This window comes from Leptidea sinapis, chromosome 33 (genome assembly GCF_905404315.1).
Source record: "Leptidea sinapis chromosome 33, ilLepSina1.1, whole genome shotgun sequence".
Classification (NCBI taxonomy): domain Eukaryota; kingdom Metazoa; phylum Arthropoda; class Insecta; order Lepidoptera; family Pieridae; genus Leptidea; species Leptidea sinapis.
The window spans coordinates 9,754,600-9,778,005 of record NC_066297.1 but is presented as its reverse complement, the minus strand read 5'-3'; the positions used below and the strand labels follow the sequence as shown (position 1 = coordinate 9,778,005).

The following is a 23,406-nucleotide window of genomic DNA, read 5'->3' as shown; positions in this document are numbered from 1 at the left end:
ATAGAATGATGTCATCTGCGAATCGTAAATGGTTCAATTTTTCGCCGTTTATATTTAGGCCAAAACATTCCCACTCTAGGTTCCTGAAAATCATCTCTAGGACTGCTGTGAAGAGCTTAGGAGAAATAGGATCGCCTTGACGGACACCCCTCTCGATGCGGAACTCTTCTCCGGCTGTCTCCAGTTTGACCTGTGCAGTACTGTTCAGGTATACATTTTGGAGAAGACGAATGTACTTGTTGCTTACTCCTTGTTTTCGCAGTGCATCCCAAATGTAATCATGTTCCAGAGAATCAAATGCTTTATTAAAGTCGATAAATCCTATGAAATATATTTTGTATATGATCTGCAGTTGAAAAATTACTCCGGAAGCCTGCTTGTTCTTTTGGTTGATTTTCTTCTAAAATGGGTGAGATACGATTTAATAATAGTTTCGAGAAAATTTTGTAAATATTGGACATAAGGCTTATAGGACGGTAGTTCCCAATATCTTCTTTGTCTCCTTTTTTGTGCAACAAAATTATTGTAGATTTCGTCCAATCGGCAGGTATCATTTCAGTTTCCATTATATTGTTAAAAATATCTGTCAGGTGTGGTGTAATAACTGGTGATATGGTTTTAAGGAGCTCATTAGTTATTTGATCTGGACCTGGAGCTTTTTCTAATTTCTGGCTTTTAATAGCATTTGTTACTTCTTTCTGAAGAATGCTAGGCACTGGTTCTGTGATTGTAAAGTCTTCGAAGCAACGATCACGTTTTGCATTTTGGTTGCTGCTATAAAGTTTCCGGTAGTAATCCGTAGCGATTCTCAGGATATCTGGTCTCTTGCTAGTAAGATTTCCGTTCATTTTTTTTAAACTTGACATCCAATCCTTTTTATTGTTCAGTTCTTTGAAAGCCTTCTTTACTCCACCATTCTTTTCAATATATTTTGTTAAGGTTGTTTCTCTTCTCACCTTTCTATCTTTTCGTATCCTCTCATTAATCTTTTTGCTCAACTCAGTTATTTTTTTCTTATTGTCTTTCTTGTTTACTAATAAGGTTTTCCTTTCATCCAACAATTCTTTTGTTTCATCCGAAATTACTGTCTTCTTGTCTTTATTTGTTTTAAAAGTTTCAGTTTTAATTAATTTTACCAAATGATCATATTTATCTTCTGTATTAATGCCTTGAGCTAATAGATTATTTAAATTTTTAAGAAGGTTATTGGCGTTACCCGTGCAATTTAAGCTTGTTGCTTCTTTCTGGTATTTTCTTTTCTTTCTTATATATGTGCAAGATATAGCACCGCTAACCATTCTGTGGTCTGTATTAAAGTTTAATTTATTAATAACTGAGATATTTTTAAAAACTTTGACGTTATTTGTAATTATAAAATCAATCTCATTTCTGTAGCTTCCATCAGGAGAATGCCATGTCCACTTTTTATTCTCCTTCTTTTTATAAAAACTATTTAAGATGCTTAATTTGTTTTGCATGCAGAATGTAACGAGTCTTTCTCCATTTTTAGAGCGTTTACCCATCCCGTGTTCTCCTACTGTATATTGCTCTCCTAAATGTCTCTGTCCAATTTGTCCATTAAAGTCTCCCATTAAAACAATATTCTTATGTGAAGTTTCTAAGACATCTTGTAAATCTTTATAAAATATATCTATCTTTGCGCCATCATCTTTTCTGCATGACTCGGTTGGTGAATAGGCCTGTATTATGGACCACATGCTATATTTCTCATTTTGCAGTGGTAATTTTATATTTAAGATAGCAATTCGCTCCGTAACACCTTTTATTTCTTCTATGCCTCTTGCAAGTTTCTTTTTAACTAAGAATCCTACTCCATACATTCCTGCAGTTTCTCCTTTATGATGTAGAATATAGTCACTATAATCTTGTATACTTTCACCAAATCTTCTAACTTCGCTTAAACCTATGATGTCCCATTTTAAATATTTTGTTGCTTCTTCTAATTCTATAAGTTTTTCTGGCGTTCTTAGGGATCTTACATTTAATGTTGCAATAAACAGGTTGTTTCTTGTTTTATTTTTTGTCTCTGTGAACTTATTTGTCTTTAGAGGGTCTTGGTCTTTTTCCCCCACGAGGACCAGTCGGCTTGGGGGAGGATTTTGTTTTTTTAATGTGCTTTCTGTTTGTGTGTCTATTTCCATTTTCCGAATTCCGGTAGTTAGTTGCTATTGGTTATTTGATGATATGATCTTCGGAAGAGAGTTAGATCTACCCTTCATCATGCTATCTAGGACATTCGACCTTTTTGTTGAAACGGATTGTTGTTTTCTAGGCTCAGTCTTTGGCGAAGTAGTTGCCTCCCGTTTTCTTTTATCCCTACTGGAAATATTTTCTTTGACAATAAGTTTATCGTACTTTAAATATGCTATGTTTCCTTTGTCCCTTTCTTGTTGTAGTCTTGGCTGTAGTTCTTTTCTCTTTTGTAACACTTCTTTTGAATAGTCCTCCACAATATATATTTCCTTCAACTTCTTCTTGTTTTTCATTATTTCGATTTTCTTCCATTCACTTACTAATGACAGAAGCGTTGGCCTTGGTTTGCCGTTTTTAGTATTTTTTCCAATGCGGTAGGCATTATTTATGTCGCTGTCTAATAAAGAAATGCTTAAATCCCTGTGAAAGGTCGACTTCAATTTTTTGATGAGCTCATAGGTGGAAGTTTCTTCTTCTTTTAGGCCAAATACCACTACATTTTTCTTTTTGTATCCTAATTTCAAATGCTCAATCTCGCCCTCTAATTTTTCTATTTTTGTTTTCATATATTTATTTTCTTCTAATAGTGGCTTTAATTTTTCGTCTAAGGTAGACATTATTTTTTTCGTTATACTGTCGGTTACCTCCGTGGATTGAATTTTCATTTCATTTTTTAATTTATCAAAAAGTTGTTGAAATTGTTCGTCCATATTCAGCGACGTTAATAATTCAAACGCTTTTTTTTTTATACTTAGCGTAGACTGAGTACTCCCTCTACGATCGTTAGGTGTTATTTGTAGTGGGAACACAATGACAGCTAATGTCGTCTATGTATACAAGTTTATCTGTGGCTTGAGCTTGTCATTGCTAACTTTGACAATTTAATAATGACAATCAATATTCTGAAGCCTACTAAAATCAATTTGTGTTTACTAAAATCACTAACCTCCAAATGTTGTTGCTACAAATCTTCTTTTATTTCGGTATTTTCGGGGAAATATGTGAAACTAATTTAGTAGATCTCTTCGCTGCACTAATGTACACTTTGTGAAACATGTGATATTATCACACGCAATCGTTATTTATTTTAAATTTGATATACTTTACGGAGTGACAAGAATTCGATGTTTACTGTTGTAATACCGGAACCGGAACCCCTTGACTTGATTCATATATTACAATAATTATTCACCACATGGAGGAACACGCACACTATCTACTGAAAAGAATTGTTAACGTATTATTATTAATTAAAAATATTTATGAAAATGATATACTTCTTAAAAAATTAACTCAAATAACCTTACTATATTTTACCAAAACTGTGGAGGGCTTAAAACCAAACTTTCTGAATTAAGACTCAATATGCTATCTTGCGACTATGACATAATTATACTGGTAGAAACCTGGTTAACTGGCTCAATTCGAGATGAGGAAATTCATAATGATAATAATTATGTACTATTTCGACGTGATAGAAATCTGGCACTGTCTGGTAAAAAAGGGGGAGGGGGCGTATTAGTAATGGTAAGGAAATATCTAAAGGCTATCCGAATACCTGATATTGAAGCTGAGAACTTAGAAGAGATATATATATACTTTCCTTTACTCTCCGGACTGTTATTAAATGTGTTATATGTTCCACCGGCCGCTAGCAACAATTTATATAACCAATATTTTAATAAACTTCACGATGTATATTCTAGTGCACGTTACCAAAATTTTCTTATAATTGGAGACTTTAACTTACCTCATCTGAACTGGTCTTCCATTTGTCAAGACACTTTATTGTTCTCCACCGGGTGCGAGCCATCTAAACTACTAATATACACTATGTCCTTTATGAATTTAAGACAAACCAATAATATTCAAAATGAAAATGGAAGACTCCTTGATTTAGTATTATCTACTTTATCAAACCGTATCGAGCGTTCGGATGATCCTTTGCTTAATACGGTACCTCATCACCCACCTTTGGACATATCGTGTAGTATAAATACTTTAAATAATAATATTATGCCCTGTATTGCTAACATTAAAAGGAATTATTATAAAGCAGACTATTATCTTATTAACAGCGCAATAGAAGAAGTGGACTGGTTTTCTCTCCTATCTTCTCTTTCAGCCGAAGAAGCCGTGAATGTCTTTTACACACAAATTCAAATAATCATCAACTCTCATGTTCCTTTTGCCAAAATTAGTTCATCTAAATTCCCCACCTGGTTCTCTAAACCTTTAATAAAATGTTTAAAACGCAAACTCAAAATATGGGCCCGTTGGAAATCTTACAAAAACCTGCGTGATTATCAGGAATTTTCACTATTACGTAAACGAGTTAAATTGCTTCTTACTACATGTCATAATAAGTACATTAACAACGTTGAAAACTCCTTGAAGAATAATATTAAATTTTTCTGGAAATATGCATCTTTCTTCTTTCATAGCTGATATGTTCTCTAAATATTTTCACTCAGTCTTTGAACCCGGTTTCGATGGAGCATATAGTATTGACCAATTTGAAAATATAAGTTGCGACGCCGATCATACTCCGCTAATTGACAATGTACGTCTCCACAGACCCAATATTTTAGCAGCACTCCAAAATATCGACCCCAATAAAGGCGCCGGTCCTGATAACATTCATCCGGTTTTTCTAAAGCGTACTTGCAAAACGCTATCTATTCCTTTGGAAATTATTTTTAATAAATGTTTATCCTCTGGTTACTTTCCTAGTATCTGGAAGATAGCTTATATTACGCCTATATTTAAAGCAGGAGCAAAAAATCAAGTCGCAAATTATCGTCCGATCTCTATACTGTCATCTATTCCAAAAATTTTTGAGAAATTGGTACACCAAGTCGTATACACTAAGCTAAAACACACAATCATAGAACAGCAACACGGTTTCGTGGCTGGCAGATCTACTTTGTCAAATCTTCTTGTTTTTACTGATTATTTATTTAAAGGCCTTGACAATAAAAACCAAATTGAAACAGTCTACACAGATTTCCAAAAGGCATTTGACAAGGTGGACCACTTACTGTTACTAAAAAAAATATCATACAACGGTATAAAAGGTAACCTCTTGCGTTGGTTTGCTGCTTACCTAAGTGCCCGAGTACAATCGGTAGTTATTAATGGTTTCATCACCCCTACAGTTAACGTAACGTCAGGCGTACCTCAAGGCTCTATACTTGGTCCATTGCTTTTCACACTTTTTATTAATGACATCTCTGATTGCTTTAAGTCTTGTAAGTTTTTATTATATGCAGATGATTTAAAATTGTATTCCCATATTGTTGACTTCAATGATGTCCTGCTTATGCAGGAAGACTTGAATAGGTTAGATGTCTATTGCAAAAGCAACAAACTATTTTTAAGTTACACTAAATGTAAGCATATCTCTTTTACGAAAAACAAAAATAAAATTGAAACGAGATTTACACTAGGCGATCAAGAACTTGAAACAGTTACCTGTATTCGTGATCTTGGGGTATACCTTGATGCCAAGTTGACACTTAATGACCACATTGATCACATAGCGAATAATGCATATCGTATGTTAGACTTTATTACACGCGTCTCTAAGGCATTTAAAAATAAAGATACCTATATGTGTCTTTTTCGAACACTTGTGCTGTCTCAGCTTGAATATGTCACCCCAATATGGAATCCGCTGTATAAGGTATATGACCATCAGGTCGAGATGATACAAAAGAAGTTCTTGCGTATCCTAAACTTTCGCTTGGGTGGACGTCGAAACCACTACAAGAATCTCTTAAAACAATTTAATATTCTTTCATTAAGCCAGCGACGGAGTTTAATTGAATTAGTCACTCTGAGAAAAATATGTACGAGTGAAATCATATCCTCAGAATTGCTTCAGTTAATCGATTTTCATATACCAGCCCGTGCTACACGCTCTAATAATTTATTTCATCTCTCTAAAACCAGGACAAATACTGGTATACGTACGCCACTGCACAGAATGTTTGCTCTCCATAACTCTAGATTTAATGATGTAGATATGTTTTCGTGTTCCTCTAAAACTTACAAACTCAGAATAAAACAAATCCTGGCACAAACAGAGTAAGTTAGATTCACGTAATTTCATCTAAATTGTAACAATGTCTACCATGCATTATGTTAGATTTATTTATCAACTGGTTGTTTGCAACTAAGTGTAATGTAAGTGTAAATTTAAATATTAAGTGTACTTAGTGAAACTGTTTAAGGAGACATCCTTGTGTCCATATTTCTATTTTTACTTTATCTACTTTATGTTTAAGGATGTATCTGTATTTGTTTCCAAATAAATAAATAATAAATAAATAAACACATACAGTTGATGTAATATAGGAAGTATTTTCTTTCGATATCCAGGCAAGAAGTTTTCGTTCCTGAAGTACCCGTTTATCCTGACGGCGGCGACCAAGTCCCTGGGCCTGTACTACGAGAACCGCATCCGCATGTACTCCGAGCGGCGCGTGTCCTTGTTGCAGGCGGTGGTGGGAGCCGTGTCACCCATGCCCTTCCTGAAGCTGAGGGTTCGACGCTCTCACATTATTGACGATGCTCTTGTCGAGGTATGCACAGATAAGGTATGAGACGAGCAGGATGTTTCCGCCCAATACAATGCACGGGATTATTCAAATAACCCAAAAGTTTTGAGCGGCCTTCAACTATGCTCGTCCCCTTGAGACGTAATTAAATGTTAAGTCTCATTTGCCCAGTAATTTCATTAGCTACGGCGCCATTCAGACCGAAACACAGTAATACACATTACTGTTTCACGGCAGAAATAGGCGCCGTTGTGATACCCATAATCTAGCCGGCATCCTGTGCAATGAGGCCTCCCACTGGTAAATATCCAAAGTTGCCTCTTCACACCATTGGTTCTTAATGGGACTTCCTTATTCTTTTAATACCATGGGGAGTGGAATGGAATTTGGATTCGTATGCTCGTGGTATTTTTACAAAATTATCTACAGTCTAAAAATCAAAATAATTGTATATCATATTGTCTCAGGTGTATATTTTAAATTTCAACTTATTATTTGCCTTTGTACTGTTGTATTAAGAACGGGTTGCCATAGATTTGTAAAAAAGTACATCTTCAATGAAGCCCTCTGTCTACTTTTAGTTGGAGATGATAGCAATGGAGCGCACACTAGATCTGAAGAAGCAGCTGGTGGTGGAGTTCGAGGGGGAGCAGGGAGTGGACGAGGGCGGTGTCAGCAAGGAGTTCTTCCAGCTCATCGTGGAGGAGATATTCAACCCGGACTACGGCATGTTCACGCAGCAGCAAGACTCGCACACTGTCTGGTGAGCTAGAAGAACACGGTGCTCGAGCCTTTCAGAGACACGTGGCACTGGGGTTTCATGTCGTTCTTTTGTTGTTGAAAATATAATATCTTCACGTGATATGTTCCTAATTATGACAATAAGGATCGAGACGAGCAGCTCCTTCAGCTGATGGCGATTGATACGCCCTCGCCTCTTTTTGGAGAAAAAGTACCTATTTGACAATTACACTCTGGCACAATAATTGTTGGAGAAAATCTAGACATTCTGTTAACGTGTCCTAACAAAAATATACTGGGCGGTCTCATGAAACATTGTCAGAATCAATTACTAGTTTTTTTATTTTGATAATTACAAATAAGTTTTATTGATATAACTAAGCCTAGACACCATTTTTTTCTGAACAAATATATAACGAGTGAAATTTATTAACTAGTTAGCTAACTAGTTTTTTTATGAAAATAAGGGACGAGACGAACAGAACGTTCAGCTTATGGTAGTTCATCCGCCATCCATTACAATACAACGCCGCTCAAGATTTTTGAAAAACCTAAAAATTCTGAGCGGCACTACAATGGCGCTCGTCACCTTGAGACATAGATATGGTTGTTGCTTTAAATATAATTCTTTCAGTAAGCTTGTATATTTTCTGTTCATTTTATATAAATTTTGGAGTATTGTAGAAATTCTGACTAATTATATTTTTTATGTGATTAGCATATTTGTTAGTTTTGTTACGATATGTATTATTGATATGTTTACGCCATAATTTATAAATTTCTTAATCATTACTATTTACTACAATACTAGCTGACCAAGCAAACGTTGTATTGCCATGTAAAGTAATAAAAAAATGGGGTACAAAAAATTGATGCAACCGATTCTCAAACCTACCATATATATCGTACTACATTAATTATTGTATTAGATTGCCATCTTGCAACTCTATAGCGGATTTGTGGATGGAACAGAGTAATATAAAAATCCCGATACAAAAACAGGGGTTCATCGTGAAGGGTTGAAAATTTAGGGTTGTATGTATTTTTTTATGCTATCATAAAAAATAAAAACAAAAAATTACGTCCAAAAAAATAAACAATAAATTTAGCCCTTAAAATTTAGGGGGATGAAAAATAGATGTTATCCGATTCTCCACCGTAGCCGATATGCACGCTAAGATTCACGAAAATCGGTCGTGCCGTTTCGGAGGAGTTCAATTACGTACACCATGACACGAGAATTTTATATATTAGATTATAATTCCGATCGCAGGTTCAATCCGACGTCATTTGAGACAGAAGCCCAGTTCACTCTGATAGGAATAGTGCTGGGTCTGGCTATCTACAACAACATAATTCTCGCTGTCAACTTCCCCATGGTGGTGTACAGGAAACTGATGGGCAAGAAGGGCTCCTTCGAGGACTTATCCGATTGGAATCCGGTAAGAGATCCTATTCAAATTCTAATATTTTTAATCAAAATAGGGATTAAAATCTCTAATTGAACGTCAAAAACTACCACCCGTTCAAAATTGTATTTGTTTTTATGAAAATAATGGATGAGCAGGACGTGCACCTGATGGTAATTGATACTCCCTGCCCATTACGATGCAGTACCTCTCAGGATTCTTGAGAAACCATAAAAATTCTAAGCGGCACTAAAATTGCGCTCGTCACCTTGACACGTAAGATGTTAAGTCTCATTTGCCCAGTAATTTCACTAGCTACGACGCCCTTCAGACCAATACACAATGTTTACACATTACATTATTCACAGCAAAAATAGACGCCGTTGCGGTAAAAAAGTATGAAGAACGGGTGCAAGAAACTTTTTTTACATAAAAATATGTTGACAATGTAATATCGTGCAATAAACATTTATAATTAAATAGCCTGGGGGTGTCTGCTCCATTCGCAGTCTGTGGTATCATTAAAAAAATCATTTATGTTATCATAACCTTCACCAAACAAAAGTTTTTAACAGTTCTTTTAAATTTCGTAACACATTAATTTTGTAAATGTTCTGGAATCATGTTGTAAAAGCATACACATCGCCCAGTAAGAGTCTTATTAACTCGACTTAACCAAGTAGTAGTGTCGTATACTTTGGAATTAGCAAATCTAGTGCTTAAAATATTAAATCTATTTAGATCTCTCGTAAAACGCGATTTTATGCGACAAATCTTTAACATAACGCAGTCTTAATCATTAATTGGTAAAACAGTGTCTCACCCGGCCCTAGAATACAAAAGGAGTGAAAATTTATTGAAGTAGGCGTTACTTTGTGGAAATCCATAATTGTCCAAATGTTTTGAGTTTTCTTTAGTGTTAATTCCGCCAATATACACCTTCATTATTTTTACCGACCTTGTATGGGCGACATTGCTTAGGCAAAAATTATTTAGATGAGCAGGTTACCCATTAGATGACATATGCGATTTGTAACTCGTCAAAAACATCGATCTTTTTAGGTTACTTAAAAGATCCCAAATATTTTTTTATGGAAGAGGAGCACAAACGAGCGTACACGACCTGATGTTAAGTGATCACCGCCGCCCAAATCCTCCTACAACACTAGAGGTATCACAGGAGCGTTACTGGCCTTTAAAGGTGTACATGCTTTTTTGAAGGTACCCATGTAGTTTCGTACCGGAAACACCGCACAAGGAAGTTCATTCTACAGCTTTGTAGTACGTGGAAGAAAGCTCCTTGAAAACCGCACTGTGGAGGACCGCCACACATCCAGATGATGGGGATGGTATCCTAACTTGTGGCGTGTCGTGCGAATCAGGTGAAACAGCTCTTCGGAACACTCCCCGTGATAAATGCGGTAGAAGACACACAATGACACAACAGATCACTGGGTCCCTGTCAATTCGAGCTGCTCTGCGTTGTACGCGGCCAAATGAATCGAGGTGATACTGGGGTGCGCTAGACCAGAGATGACAGCAATAAGCCATATGTCTCCGGACCTGCGCTTTGTACAGCGCTAGAATGTGGGCCGGCTTGAAATATTGCCGTGCTGTATTGATGACGCCCAGCCTCTTCGAGGCTATTTTGGCTTTGCCATCCAGATAACCTTAATTTGATATATCCCGAAAAATAAAAATAAATCCATTCTTTTACTTTGCTATTTTATTGTTGAACAGATACTCTACAAAGGCTTAAAGGACATGTTAGAATACTCAGAAAGTGACTTGGAGGAGACTTACTGTCAAACCTTCAGGATATGCTACAGAGATGTTTACGGGAATAACATATTTCACGATCTGAAGGAGAATGGTGACGATATATTTGTTACACAAGAAAATAAACAGGTAAGTAATATAGTTTGTTTGTTATTGTTTACCCGAGCTGATTAAATTAATTTAACAAATGTGTTATTTACTGCACTGTATATTTAAATTATATATAAACGAGTGCACTTAGGGGTAGATATATATATATATATATATATATATTGGTTTTGTGGTAAACATATTTATTTACTTAGGTACTAAATTAATCTATGATACTTGTTAAATAACTTTAATTAATGGGTTTTGTGAGTTTTGTGAGTACGCGGATCTCTACTATTAATTGATTACGATGGTTAAAATGGTTACTCGAACCAGTCCTGTAATGGTTATAGACGAATGGTTAATGGTAACTAGGACCGGACCGATCAATGGTTACACGCGTACTGCATCTGTACTATGCATTGGTAATAATGGTTAAAATGGTTACTCGGGCCGGTCCTGTAATGGTTATAGACGAATAGTTAATGTTAACTAGGACCGGCCCGATTAATGTTTACCCGCGTACTGCCTTACTAAAGGCAACACATGGTTTTATTACAATTAATTTTATCTACTTAGCAATATTTGTAATATAATGCTGTTCGATGGATATACTTCGAACAGTAACCAATTGTGATTGCACGTCGCTAGAAACTTGTAGGTGTGTGTGGTTTAAAAGTGAACTGTGGAGTTTCATTCAAATATCGCGCGAATCACAGAGAGTATTTATATAATATTTATACTTAGTATCATTATCCCTCCTTTGGACAGTTAGTTATGAAATATTATTCACAAATTCATAAAAAAACCGTATTTATTTACTACTAGTTGACCCGACAGACATTGTTCTGTATATAATAAAAAAAATAATGGTTTTTATGAATTTGTCAATAATATATCATAACATCAAGAATTATTTCGTAAAATATGCTGCACCCTGTTGTTGTAATGAAATTGTTTTACAGCAGAACTGTCAAACTGTGCGTCAGTAAATTCTCTCATAGAAAATATGTCCATACAAAACAAATATCGGACGACGGGGGACACATCAAAGGAAGAACAAAATTGTTGTTTTTATTTAATTCCGAACACTTTCATATTTATTCCTTTTAAACCTTCCCCGGAGTTCCACAAATAATTCAAGATTAAAATTAGCCAAATCGGTCCAGCCGTTCTCAAGTTTTAGCTGTTCGTTAACAGCAATTCATTTTTATATATATAGATGTACAGATAACAGAACAACGTCTGTCGAGTCAGCTAGTATAATATAAATCTTTAAGAAACTTAGTAATCTTATCGCAAGTCATCTCTATAATAAAATATATCAACAATGTCACATAAATCCTCTTGCTTGTTTCCTGTAAATCCGTTGTTAATAAATGGCTCCTATTAAAAACATACACAGAAACTGAAGATTTTCTTAAGATATGTAACTAATAAAACTAAAAAATACTAATGAGTACATACTGTTTACAACATAGGAATATTCTACATATATTATGAATTACTGTAAAATGTTCTTAATAACCTTAGTTGTATGCGTGATCCTTCATTTTTAATGTTATTGTTATTTTAAACCAATATAAATTGATTTACGCGAACACTGGTATCCATAACACAAGTTAGATCTTATCATGGGTATCAGAGTTTTAATTCAACACTGCATTTTATTTAATATAAGTTAATTTAAGTGTTGTGAACCTCTGTTTTAGTGAAATAAAGTTTGTTCATTAATATTATTAACGTTTCCTTGCAGTTTTAAATTGTATTTTTTATTTATTTCAAGGAGTTCGTGGAAATGTACGCAGACTTCTTGCTGAACAAATCAGTGGAGGCGCAGTTCAAGGCATTCCGGCGAGGGTTCGTGATGGTGACAGATGAGAGTCAGCTCTGCACGCTCTTCAGACCGGAGGAGGTGGAGACGTTGGTCTGCGGCAGCAAGGTAACTCTTTCAGACTCAGCCAAGATAAGCACACGAAATGGAGAGCATATATAGAAAAGTAGGGGAGTGTTCCGAAGAGCTGTTTCACCTGATTCCTGCCGTCTAATTCCACCTTCGCACGACACGCCACAAGTTAGGATATCATCCTCACCATCTGAATGTGTGGCGGTCCTCCACAGTGCGGTTTACAAGGAGCTTTCTTCCACGTACTACAAAGCTGTGGAGTGAACTTCCTTGTGCGGTGTTTCCGGGACGATACGACATGGGTACCTTCAAAAAAAGCGCGTACACCTTCCTTAAAGGCCGCTCCTGTGATTCTTCTGGTGTTGCAAGTGAATTATAAATTCATATACTGATGATATTGGCCATTTACTGTGAGGAGCATGACGTGGTGTTGTTGACATAACATTCGTGTCTTTATTAAGGAGCTGATAACTCACTTCGTGGAACTTCTGCCGGTCGCTATAATCCCGAAATGATAATACTTATAGACCTCTAAGTCTAGAACATATCTTCATCTTAAACTTCGGCAACACGTCTTCCAAGATATCTGATCTTTGTCATGGGGTCCGCACTTCCCACCAGGAAGCTCTTAAATAAATATAAATATATGTGCTTTTATATCACACAGTTGACTTAAAATTTCATCAATGTAAGGAATATATAAATAACAATACAATATTGTAGAAAATATGAACAAAAGGGTTTTTTTTTGTAACAAATTCACAAAGAAGCTAACATCTATAAATTACTATCAAATTCAATAGAAAAATGTTACGAAACTTTAAAAGAAACAAACTCTAACCTTCAAAGAATAAATTACGAATAATGACACAATGATTTATATTCAAATTCAAACAGTAATCGGGCAGAGTAACGCCCTAACTCGTCAACGGTCGTATCAGAAATGGTTGACTCTAGGGAGACATCACCTTTTATAGACGTCTTCACTCTGTTCACTTGTCATTGTCTACAATATATATTATAATTGAATATAAATTATTACTTAAGTAAAAATGATCTGACTGATCACACTCCCTTACGCCCGTTCCCAATATTCAGTGTATCTCCGGTTGTAACCTACTTGAGATAAAAATCATAGCCATCGTTGACTTTTCTGTCCCAATAAACTTATCGACGGTAACTCACCTTAGCCGTACACGCTGTCTGTCAATGGAAGGACGTATAGCTAACCAGCGATAGAAGATTGTATGGAAATTGCAATTCACGAGTCCCAATATAAAGCGATAAGATTGACTTATCGGGTATATTGGGACAGCTTCAGATTATTGGCAGCTAATTACTGACAGTAGAAGGCAGTAATTTATCTATATCTGTAGATAGTATATTGGGAACGGCCATTAGTCGACGCTAGCCGACTTACGGCCGTTTTCAATAACGTATCTCTAGTATGCTATCACCGTTTAATAACAAGATCTTATGTATCCATAGTTATGTCATGTTATATAGTTACGTCAATTATAGTTATATAGGTTATTGAAATGTAATTAAGTGTAAAAGGATAGATTTGTCTATCTCTAATAAGTTAAACTAAGGACAGATAGGTTATTGAAAACGACCGTAAACTTGTTACAAAGTGGACAGCTCACTATCATTAAAAACCCACAAAATAAAATGCTCAGCGCGCCAAAGAGATTTTCACATCCAAAAGAAACCTGCACTATCAATTACAAAAAAGACAAATAAAAATAATGTATATAAATTACAGAACTTTGATTTCAACGAGCTGGAGAAATCGACAGAATACGACGGCGGCTACACTTCCGAGTCGCAGACCATCAAGGACTTCTGGAGTATCGTGCACAGTCTGTCGCTCGAGGACAAACGGAAACTGTTGCAGTTCACAACCGGCTCCGACAGGGTGCCCGTGGGCGGACTGAGCCACCTCAAACTGGTTATAGCCAGAAACGGGCCCGACTGCGACCGCCTGCCGACCGCTCACACGTGCTTCAACGTGCTGCTGTTGCCGGAGTACGAGAACAAAGACAAACTACAGGATAGACTGATGAAGGCAATAAGTTACTCGAAAGGCTTCGGTATGCTCTAGTGGTTCATTTATTGTTGTAATGTCATGTGTAATAATGCAATTTGTAATGTTTGAATAAATTTGTTAAATTATACAGACTTTGGCGTTTTATTCCCATTCAAAATAGGATTTAAAATCACTTATTGAACGACAAAACTGCCACCCATTGCAAATAGACTGCCTCAAACCTGAGGAGAACTCGGCCGGCTTCTTTTTTTAATAAGATTGCGTTACATGTATAATAATAATAATAATAATAATAATAAACCATTTATTTCAGGCATTTTACTCATAGAACTACAAACAAGCAATCACTTAGATTTACATAATTGAGTTTCTCTAAACTACAGATAAAATTAAATATATAATATCATAATTACAATTTAAAAAAAAATACCTAAATTATAAGTGGATGTAATTCCAGAAAAATGTTCCAAACCACAATCATGTCGAATTGAGTTAAGAACACAAAACTGGTCACCTGATTCATATTAACGGACTGACAAAAAATGGCAGCCCTACTGTCACTTTTTAAATGACATCATAACTTAATAGCCCAACCCACATGTATGGAATACACTAATATTTATTAAACTTTAAACACGAATTCCATAAAATGTGATGTAGGGTGTAACATTTTTCAGGAACTACGAGCAATTATAAAATTAATATATTCCGATACAATTCATTGATGTTAAATTTAATTTCAGTACATTTATAACTGTATACTAATATATATAAGTTGTCACAAATGTCATATTTACAAAAGTCATACACAGCATTAATTATTGAAGTATATCTTTTTCTAGTAAGCGGCCCTTTTTTTTAATACAACCCTATTCTCCGCAAACATGCCTGATGCGCTACAGCGCCACGGTGGGATAAGTATTGCTCTAAAAGTGTTACTGTAGTGCACACGTAGCTTATGGTAAGCTCGTTTTGTATAGTTTTTCCACAAGTAACTAATATAGAACTAGTGACAATAAGCCGAATTAAGTAATTTTTACAAGCACACTTCACCTAGCGAATCTGCGGGCTAACATGTTACTTGTGGCGGCAATGGACCACCTTTGTCTTTCAATGTCATCATTAGAGACCGGATTATATGGAAATGCATATTGCATATGGTTTTGCATAACAAGTACCTTTTTCTGCGGTAGTTGCATATTTAAGAAAAAATAATTATTATTATTTTTTCTTAAATATTTCTTATTTATGAATTATTATGAATATTTACACTCGATCTCGCTCATCGTTAAATCCTTTTATAGTAAGCCCAAACATTGCACCCATATTTAAATTCTGCCCAGCAACCTCAGTAGACGTAGAACGCTCCTTTACCGCTTACAAAAATTTACTAAGCGATCCTAGACACAATTTGTCTACAGAACATTTAGAACAGTAGATACTTAGTAGTACATATTTTTAAAGGTAAATCTTAAATTTCATTGTTATCTAAGTAGGTATATCTTGTAATAGTTTTTTCACAAATACGATTGTCAGTACAAGCTTTTATAAAATAAAAATATGACTTTTAATTTTGTCCTATTTAATTGTATGCATATTATGGCCCTTTTTATGGATTTTCGTGCATATTTTAGCCATTTAACTTGCATATTTGCATGCATATTTTGGGTATTTTTTGTAGCATATAATCCGGTCTCTAGTCATCATCATCCATATAGTTATTTCTTATAATGTGCCCCAGATATTTAAATTGAGAAACAATTTTGAGCTGAAATCCCGCCAGAGTGATAACTGGCTTTGAAATGTGCCAATGATACCATAATCTCCGTCTTATGTACGTTATAATTTAAACCATTAGTTGAGGCGTATTGTTCACAAATATCTTAAATATAGTTTCCGTAAGCCCTTTATAGAGGGACTGAGCAGTACACTGTCATCTGCGTAACTCAAGTTATTGACAGGTTGATTGCACATATAACAGCCGACTTTGGACCCGCTGAGTTCATCTATAAGTCGATAAATATAAAGATTAAATAGGGTTGGCGACCATGAGACCGTGTGAGTGTTAGACGCCATACTCTAGCTTATACTCTTTGTACGAATGCCGCTACCCCATTGAACCACATTCGTTTGGGCCCAATACCAATATTTCAAAAGTCCTAGTATATCACGGGGAATATGAGTCCGCTCCATCTGAGACCACAATATAACAGATTCCACCGGTTTTAGCATTTTTCCGTTTAACAAAACATTTGGATCGGTAAATTTAATATATTTTGTTTTATGGCTATTAAGCAAAAGGTTATGTCAGAGCATTGTTTACTTCGTCCTAATCGAAAACTTGACTTTTTTTCTCTTTGAATATGAGTGAAGTGTCATCCGATAACAATCTTGGTTATTTTAGGGGTTAAGTGCTTACGTTAAGTAACTGCCCTCAAAATAATTTTTGAATGTTAGGTCTTCGCCTTAAAAATTTTATGAAGACATCTCGAAGGATAGCGACTCAGAACCGTTGCAAATAGCAAGAAGACAAGTAGAAGTAGAGCTACCAAGGTAAAACTGAAAATGTTTAGAAAATGAAAAACGGCTTAATGTAGAAAGATGCCAATACTTTTATTGTTTTTCGAAGTAATCTCCGTTCCTGAAGAAAAGCTAATCGCAGTCTATCATAGTTTTGTTGTTGAGTAAGCCCACAACGAAAGTCATAATAAATCATTGACCGAAAATTATCTTCAGTAGTGTTTGTAGTGTTAGGTTCTTTTCACGTGTAGGTAACAAGTTTTAGATTTGCCAATTCACAAAAAAAAAACGACAAATGAATGCAATATACTACATTAGGTTACCAAAGAGTATGTGGAACAGGGATACAATGTAGGCGACATTCTGCAACACCAAGCAAAGCGTTGCTGGCCTTTTAGGAAGGTGTACGCCCTTCTTTGAAACCCACGTCGTCCTATCCTATCCTACATAAGAAGCTCATTCCACACTTTTGGAAGTAACGCCTACATTCCCGCACGGTGGTAATGGGTCTCCTTTTTCCGCAATTAAACCTTTTAGTTGGGTCCATTTGGCGTGGGTTCTGTTTAGGCTGATAAGTCTGCGATAGTGCAGGAATCGCTTCTTTCGACTGCCTGCAGCTCGAGATGTTTACCCATCGAGTGTTATAAAGGTTGTTGGTGAGAGAGCCTATCCATGAATGCATTTGGCTGAAGACGTGCGAAAATGGGATTTGGCAGCAGGTAATGGGTGAAACAGCTTTCCAGAACACTCCCCGTGATAGATGCAGTAGAAGACATACAATGAAGCGACGACAGAGTACTGGATCCATGGTTATCGACGGTCAATTTTCTAGTAACGTAAACGTCTTGGTAATTTGTCAACAGGGTGAATAAAACACGCGAACAAAACAACTATGAATAAGTCGACATGTTATTTATTCAGATTTAGCCAATGTTTTCCAAAGTACTTAATCTAAACAATTGCACATACGAGGCTCTTGTAACAGGCCCATAATACAAAGGTCTACAATAATACAATACAAATACACAATTAGCAATTATTTGCAATTCGAATGCGGAAATTTCAGTTGACATTGTTAACCGAATAAGGTATTCGTGAACTGATCCTAGTTGACTACCCACATCAATTTGCCTGAACCGAGCTTCCAGCGAAAGCAGGGGAAACGGTGGATCTGGCTAGTTTGCACGAACCGTGCGCAAATTTATATAATTCCTGCTATTATTTAATACATATTTTCGAAAATATCAAGTGAATACGATGCACATATTATATACATAGTTACGTATCGCGGCTTCGCCTTAATCAAATCACACGACATTGTTTGTTAGCCTTAACCGTTGAAGTTAAAGCAATTATTTAAACATCGATTGCGATTTTGATTTTTTCTTTTTAGACAATATTTTACATGATCCAGTGTTTAATGAGTGTGAGATTACAATCCGTTAAATTACTCACGCATACATTTTTACTACAATGTCTTTTTTATAATTTGAATAGATAAGCAATATTTTTAATTCTTCGCACAGATGACAGTTCGTTCCCCTGTTCTGCTTCTAGCAATAAATAGGGCTTAGAGATAATAATTTACAATAATTTAAGAGAGGAAAAGTATTTTCTGTGGGTTCATCATATGTTTGAGCCTCAAGTCGTGCACAGTAAGCGGGAAGGGTTGCCGGCACGGGGGAGACGTTGGTAGGGCCACCTTGTTGACTCCGCGACTGATATCCGCAGAGGTCCTGCGTGCTGGATTGTAATGTCTGAAATAATCAAATATATTATAAACTTATCGATACTCTTTACCACTTAAACTTCCAATTATCACATTAAAAGAAACCAAATTTTTTAATTTGTATTCGTTCGCTGGATTGATTACGTGGATTGTCATTTGGAACGATGGTTCCTTTGTACTTGCTCCGCTGTCATCTTGTCTATTCTTTGTATAACTCTGCCAGTTTAATCTGTGCCAATTTTAAGACTGTCGTTTAGTAAAGTTAGTTTGCTGCAGTAACTCTATGCATTTTTATGAACTATTAAATAAAAAATAATTCAGATTCACCGCAGCTTTTATGCTTTAATCAATAATATCTAAGGGCAGGTTCAAATAGACACATTTTCGCCGTCTGGGAATAATCGAGGGATTCCTTTCGAATTTCTATGTATGGATATACATTGTATTCCGGCCGATGGACTTGAGCAATGATGAGGTATATTGGTACTCACGGTGGCTTGTGCTTCCCGTCGCAGGAGCACACGGCCGAGGTGTAGGCGGCGGCGGCGGCATACCGCCGCGCGTGTCGCGAGCACACGCGGAGCGCGTCGTCGGCGAGGGGTCCCGGCGGTGCGCTACTCCGCCGCGACGAGCGAGACAGAGACGCGTACGTGGGCGCCGCCACGCGCTCCACCTACCGCAGGCTCTACTTATTATTATCACGACAGATCGTTATGTGCGGTGTTGGTGCACAGTGCGTCGTCATCTCACCCTTCGGTAGAGGGGGAAGGAGAGTGTCAGGGCTGAACCCTATACCCAGGCTCTTCTTCTTCCAACACGTTGGAAGTCTTAGGGTGTGTTGGCTTCTTCGCTACTTCACTGGGATCACAACTGATTTTCTTTTTATTTTATAAATTATAATTATTATACTCTATACATTAATTATTATTATTAAGTTTCACTGTTCACGTTCGTGTCGTAACAAAACCATAGAATGAAGGTTATTTTTATTAAGGTTTGTTTTTCAATAAATAATATAACAAAAATAAGTGTTGATGAATTAATTTATGTGCTAAAAATTTATATGTCTTATATATTTTACTGCTATCACAAATATTATTTATCGATATCCTGTCGATAATGAAAGTTCAGCTATATGCTGACTTAAATGTTTCCTTTGCCAAAAAAACCAAAAGTGACGTCTCTGGAATAGAACTCTACTAAGTATAGACTAATGCATGCTTAGCTAAGTATTCCTTAGCACTTAGATAATTAACGGCTATGATTGCGGCGTGGGCGGTTAGATTCCAAGTAGGTATATTTACCTCAAAGCTGAACTTGCGCCGTCGTCTCTTGGGTGATGCTGCAGCCTGCTCCGACTTCTTCTTCCGCGCCGGCTGGGGCTGTGCCTGCCCGAACAGTCCCCTCTCCTCCGCCACTTTGATCATGTACTTTGCATCGAGCCTCGTTATCTCCTGCACGACACCTAGCGTTCGTATCATCCTATACTTTAAGGTCATTTTGGTGTAAAAAAAGTTAACTTAAAAATACCGACTCTTAATATATATATATTAAGTTATAATATTGAATTTCATCTTTCATCCTTCATCATCATCACTAGCCGGAAGACGTCTACTGCTGGACAAAGGCCTCCCCCAAAGATTTCCACGACGATCGGTCGTGCTATGCAACATATTCCGGCGATCTTCGGTCTATTTGGGGGGGGGGGGGGGGTGGGGGCTATCAACACTGCGTCTTCCGGTACGTTGTCGCGATTCGAGGACTTAATGCCCCAACGGCCATCTGTCCGTCGAACTATGTAAAGGATGGGCAGCAGAATCTTTCATTAAGAGCACACCATTTACTGCGATCACCCGCCTGCCAAGCGTGACATTTATGGCAAAACCCCACAAAATATCTTTCACCCTTACGAGTGATCATTATTTTATATCTGTTTGAGATTTGTTTACAATATTATATATTTTTTTTGAGGGAGGTCGACAAGTTCTACGGACAGTTATACATGACTGCACGGGCACCTGTTACCAACAAGTCTGAAAACCCAAGAGCCATACTAGCCCGACACTTCCGAAAATATCCCAGACGTCAGCCTATACGAGATTATTATGGCACTAAAACAGCTCAAAAAGAACAAAACGCCCTGTGATGATGGCATTACATGGGAGCTTCTGAGAGCTAGTCGTACTCCTAAGATCCTGCAGAAGCTATTCAATTCCGTCATCCTCGAGGGCAAAACGCCGCAAGCATAGCACAGAGGTATAGTGGTGCTATTCTTCAAAAAAGGCGATAAAACACTTTTGAAGAACTATAGGCCCATATCACTTCTGAGCCATGTATATAAAGCTGTTTTCTATGGTTATCACAAATCTTCTAGTTCGCAGGTTCGACGACTTCCAGCCTCCCGAACAAGCCGGATTCCGAAAAGGCTTTAATACCATAGACCACATACAGATATACAGAAGACAGAGGAGTATTATGAGCCGCTATACTTGGCGTTCGAGGACTATTAGAAAGCCTTTGATTCGATCGAGCTGGGCGGTGCTTCAGTCTCTTCAGAGGTGCCACATTGATTATCGATATATCGAAGCGTTTAAGTGTTTGTATGGAAAAGCCACCATCTCAGTCCGTCTCCAGGATCAAATCTCGAAGCCTATCCGACTGCAGCGGGGAGTCAGACAAGGCTGTTATATCGCAAAAAGCTGTTCACCGCTGCGTTGGAAGATGTCTTTAAGCTTCTGGAGTGCAACGGGCTGGGAATCAATATCAACGGCGAATACATCACTCACCTTCGATTTGCAGACGATATCGTAATCATGGCAGAGACAATGGAAGACTTAAGCCATATGCTCGATAGCCTCAATACAGCCTCAAGGAGTAGGTCTGATAAAGTACATGGACAAGACGAAGATCATATCTAATGCTCATATCGCACCTACTCTCATAACATTTGGGAACTGTACTCTCGAAATCGTTGATGAGTACGTCTACCTTAAACAAAAATTCGAGTTGGGCAGGGCCCATTTCGGTCAAGAGGTCACTCGTACAATGCAACTCTGATGGGCAGCGTTCGGGAAGCTCCTTAAAATCTTCTCGTCCAAAATACCATAGTGTCTGAAGATGAAGGTTTTTAACCAATGTGTGTTGCCAGTGATGACATACGGTCGCTAACTATGGGCCTTATGCAGAAGCTCAATGTCGCTCAGAGGGCAATGGAGAGGGCCATGCTTGGAGTTTCTCTGCGAGATCGAATCAGAAATGAAGAAATCTATAGGAGAACCAAAGTCACCGACATATCCCAGGTGATTGCGAAACTAAAGTGGCAGTGGGCAGAGCACATAGCTCGACGGACAAATGTAAGGTCCTCGAATGTCGACCACGTTCCGGAAGACGTAGTGTTGATTGACGTGGTGATTGATGCGGTTGTGCTTTTTTTGATGGTAGATCATCACTCAGTATAATGGTAATAAGAATATTAAATCGGTTCACTAGCGGAGAAAACACACCGTAAAGTAGAGACGAACAGTCGAATTGAGAAACTCCTACTCTGTAAAAGTCATCCAATAAACATCATTCATCAATAAGAACCAACCCAATATTTTTGTCATTGTTGATATCGTGCCGTATGTCTTCGAACAACCTGTTATTGAAAATACTATGAATCTATTAAAATTTCATGGATGGATTGTAAATACTTATCTTCGTCGCAATGTAGATTGATATTGTTGGTCCATTGCATGACCTTTCGCGCGGTCTAGTGCCTTCAGTTTAACCCTGGAAGACGCTGTATGGATCTATTAATTAAGCGAAATGTTACTCAGCTCAATTGAAATTACCTTTCTTTGGATGAGACCCAGGTAGCAGCCGTCACGATCTAAGATGTAATTGATATCTAGACCATTTCCAAGGTTCGGCAAAGTTTGAATTTCGAATAAATCACATTCCGGCACCTGGCAACAGTATTATCATCTCAAGTTTATTTATTTATTAAAGAAACAAACAGATACATCACTGTAGTACAAAATGAAGTTAAATACAATTTAAAAATTTCAAAATAATACAATTATACAGACATGACAACAGAACGTTAAGATAAGTAAACAATAAAATATTTAGGCGAATACACAATATTATATAAATCAAGACACAGACAGGGAAATAATAATGAATAAACATACAAGGTTTAAGGTAAGGACAGTAATCGTTGTTTTAACTTATTATTAAATAAAGCAGTAGAGGAGTGCGAAAATAGGTCGACATTAATGTGAGAATCCAATGATGAACACATTCTGTGAAGAGGCGCGCGAAACACATTATTGGTTCTAGGAGTCGGTAGGTTAAAAGTTCTGTGCTTTAATAATAAGTCGAATCTTATAATTAATATGATAACAATTGCCTCCCGGTATGGG

General features: G+C 36.8%; 2 protein-coding genes across 4 annotated transcripts in view; one reads left to right on the top strand and one right to left on the bottom strand.

Moving 5' to 3' along the window:
- The window catches only part of LOC126974705 (ubiquitin-protein ligase E3A), a 30,158-nt gene extending 15,276 nt beyond the window's left edge, over positions 1-14,882 (top strand). The window contains exons 11-16 of the mRNA XM_050822289.1: positions 6,598-6,800; positions 7,358-7,539; positions 8,791-8,959; positions 10,667-10,834; positions 12,582-12,737; positions 14,467-14,882. Of these exons, the coding sequence (XP_050678246.1) occupies positions 6,598-6,800; positions 7,358-7,539; positions 8,791-8,959; positions 10,667-10,834; positions 12,582-12,737; positions 14,467-14,805 (1,217 nt within the window). The 3' untranslated portion in view covers positions 14,806-14,882. The remainder of the gene's footprint in view (positions 1-6,597; positions 6,801-7,357; positions 7,540-8,790; positions 8,960-10,666; positions 10,835-12,581; positions 12,738-14,466) is intronic.
- A 3,284-nt stretch (positions 14,883-18,166) lies between these two features.
- LOC126974707 (uncharacterized) overlaps positions 18,167-23,406 on the bottom strand; it is a 31,244-nt gene continuing 26,004 nt past the window's right edge. For 2 of the 3 annotated variants that reach the window (XM_050822290.1, XM_050822291.1), the window contains exons 14-17: positions 22,834-22,947; positions 20,305-20,454; positions 19,492-19,673; positions 18,167-19,028 (exon numbers count right to left, since the gene is read on the bottom strand). In XM_050822290.1, coding sequence (XP_050678247.1) covers positions 18,866-19,028; positions 19,492-19,673; positions 20,305-20,454; positions 22,834-22,947 — 609 coding nt within the window. In that variant the 3' untranslated portion in view covers positions 18,167-18,865. Of the gene's footprint in view, positions 19,029-19,491; positions 19,674-20,304; positions 20,466-22,833; positions 22,948-23,406 lie in introns of those variants that run through there. The other variant, XM_050822292.1, reaches the window with a different exon arrangement.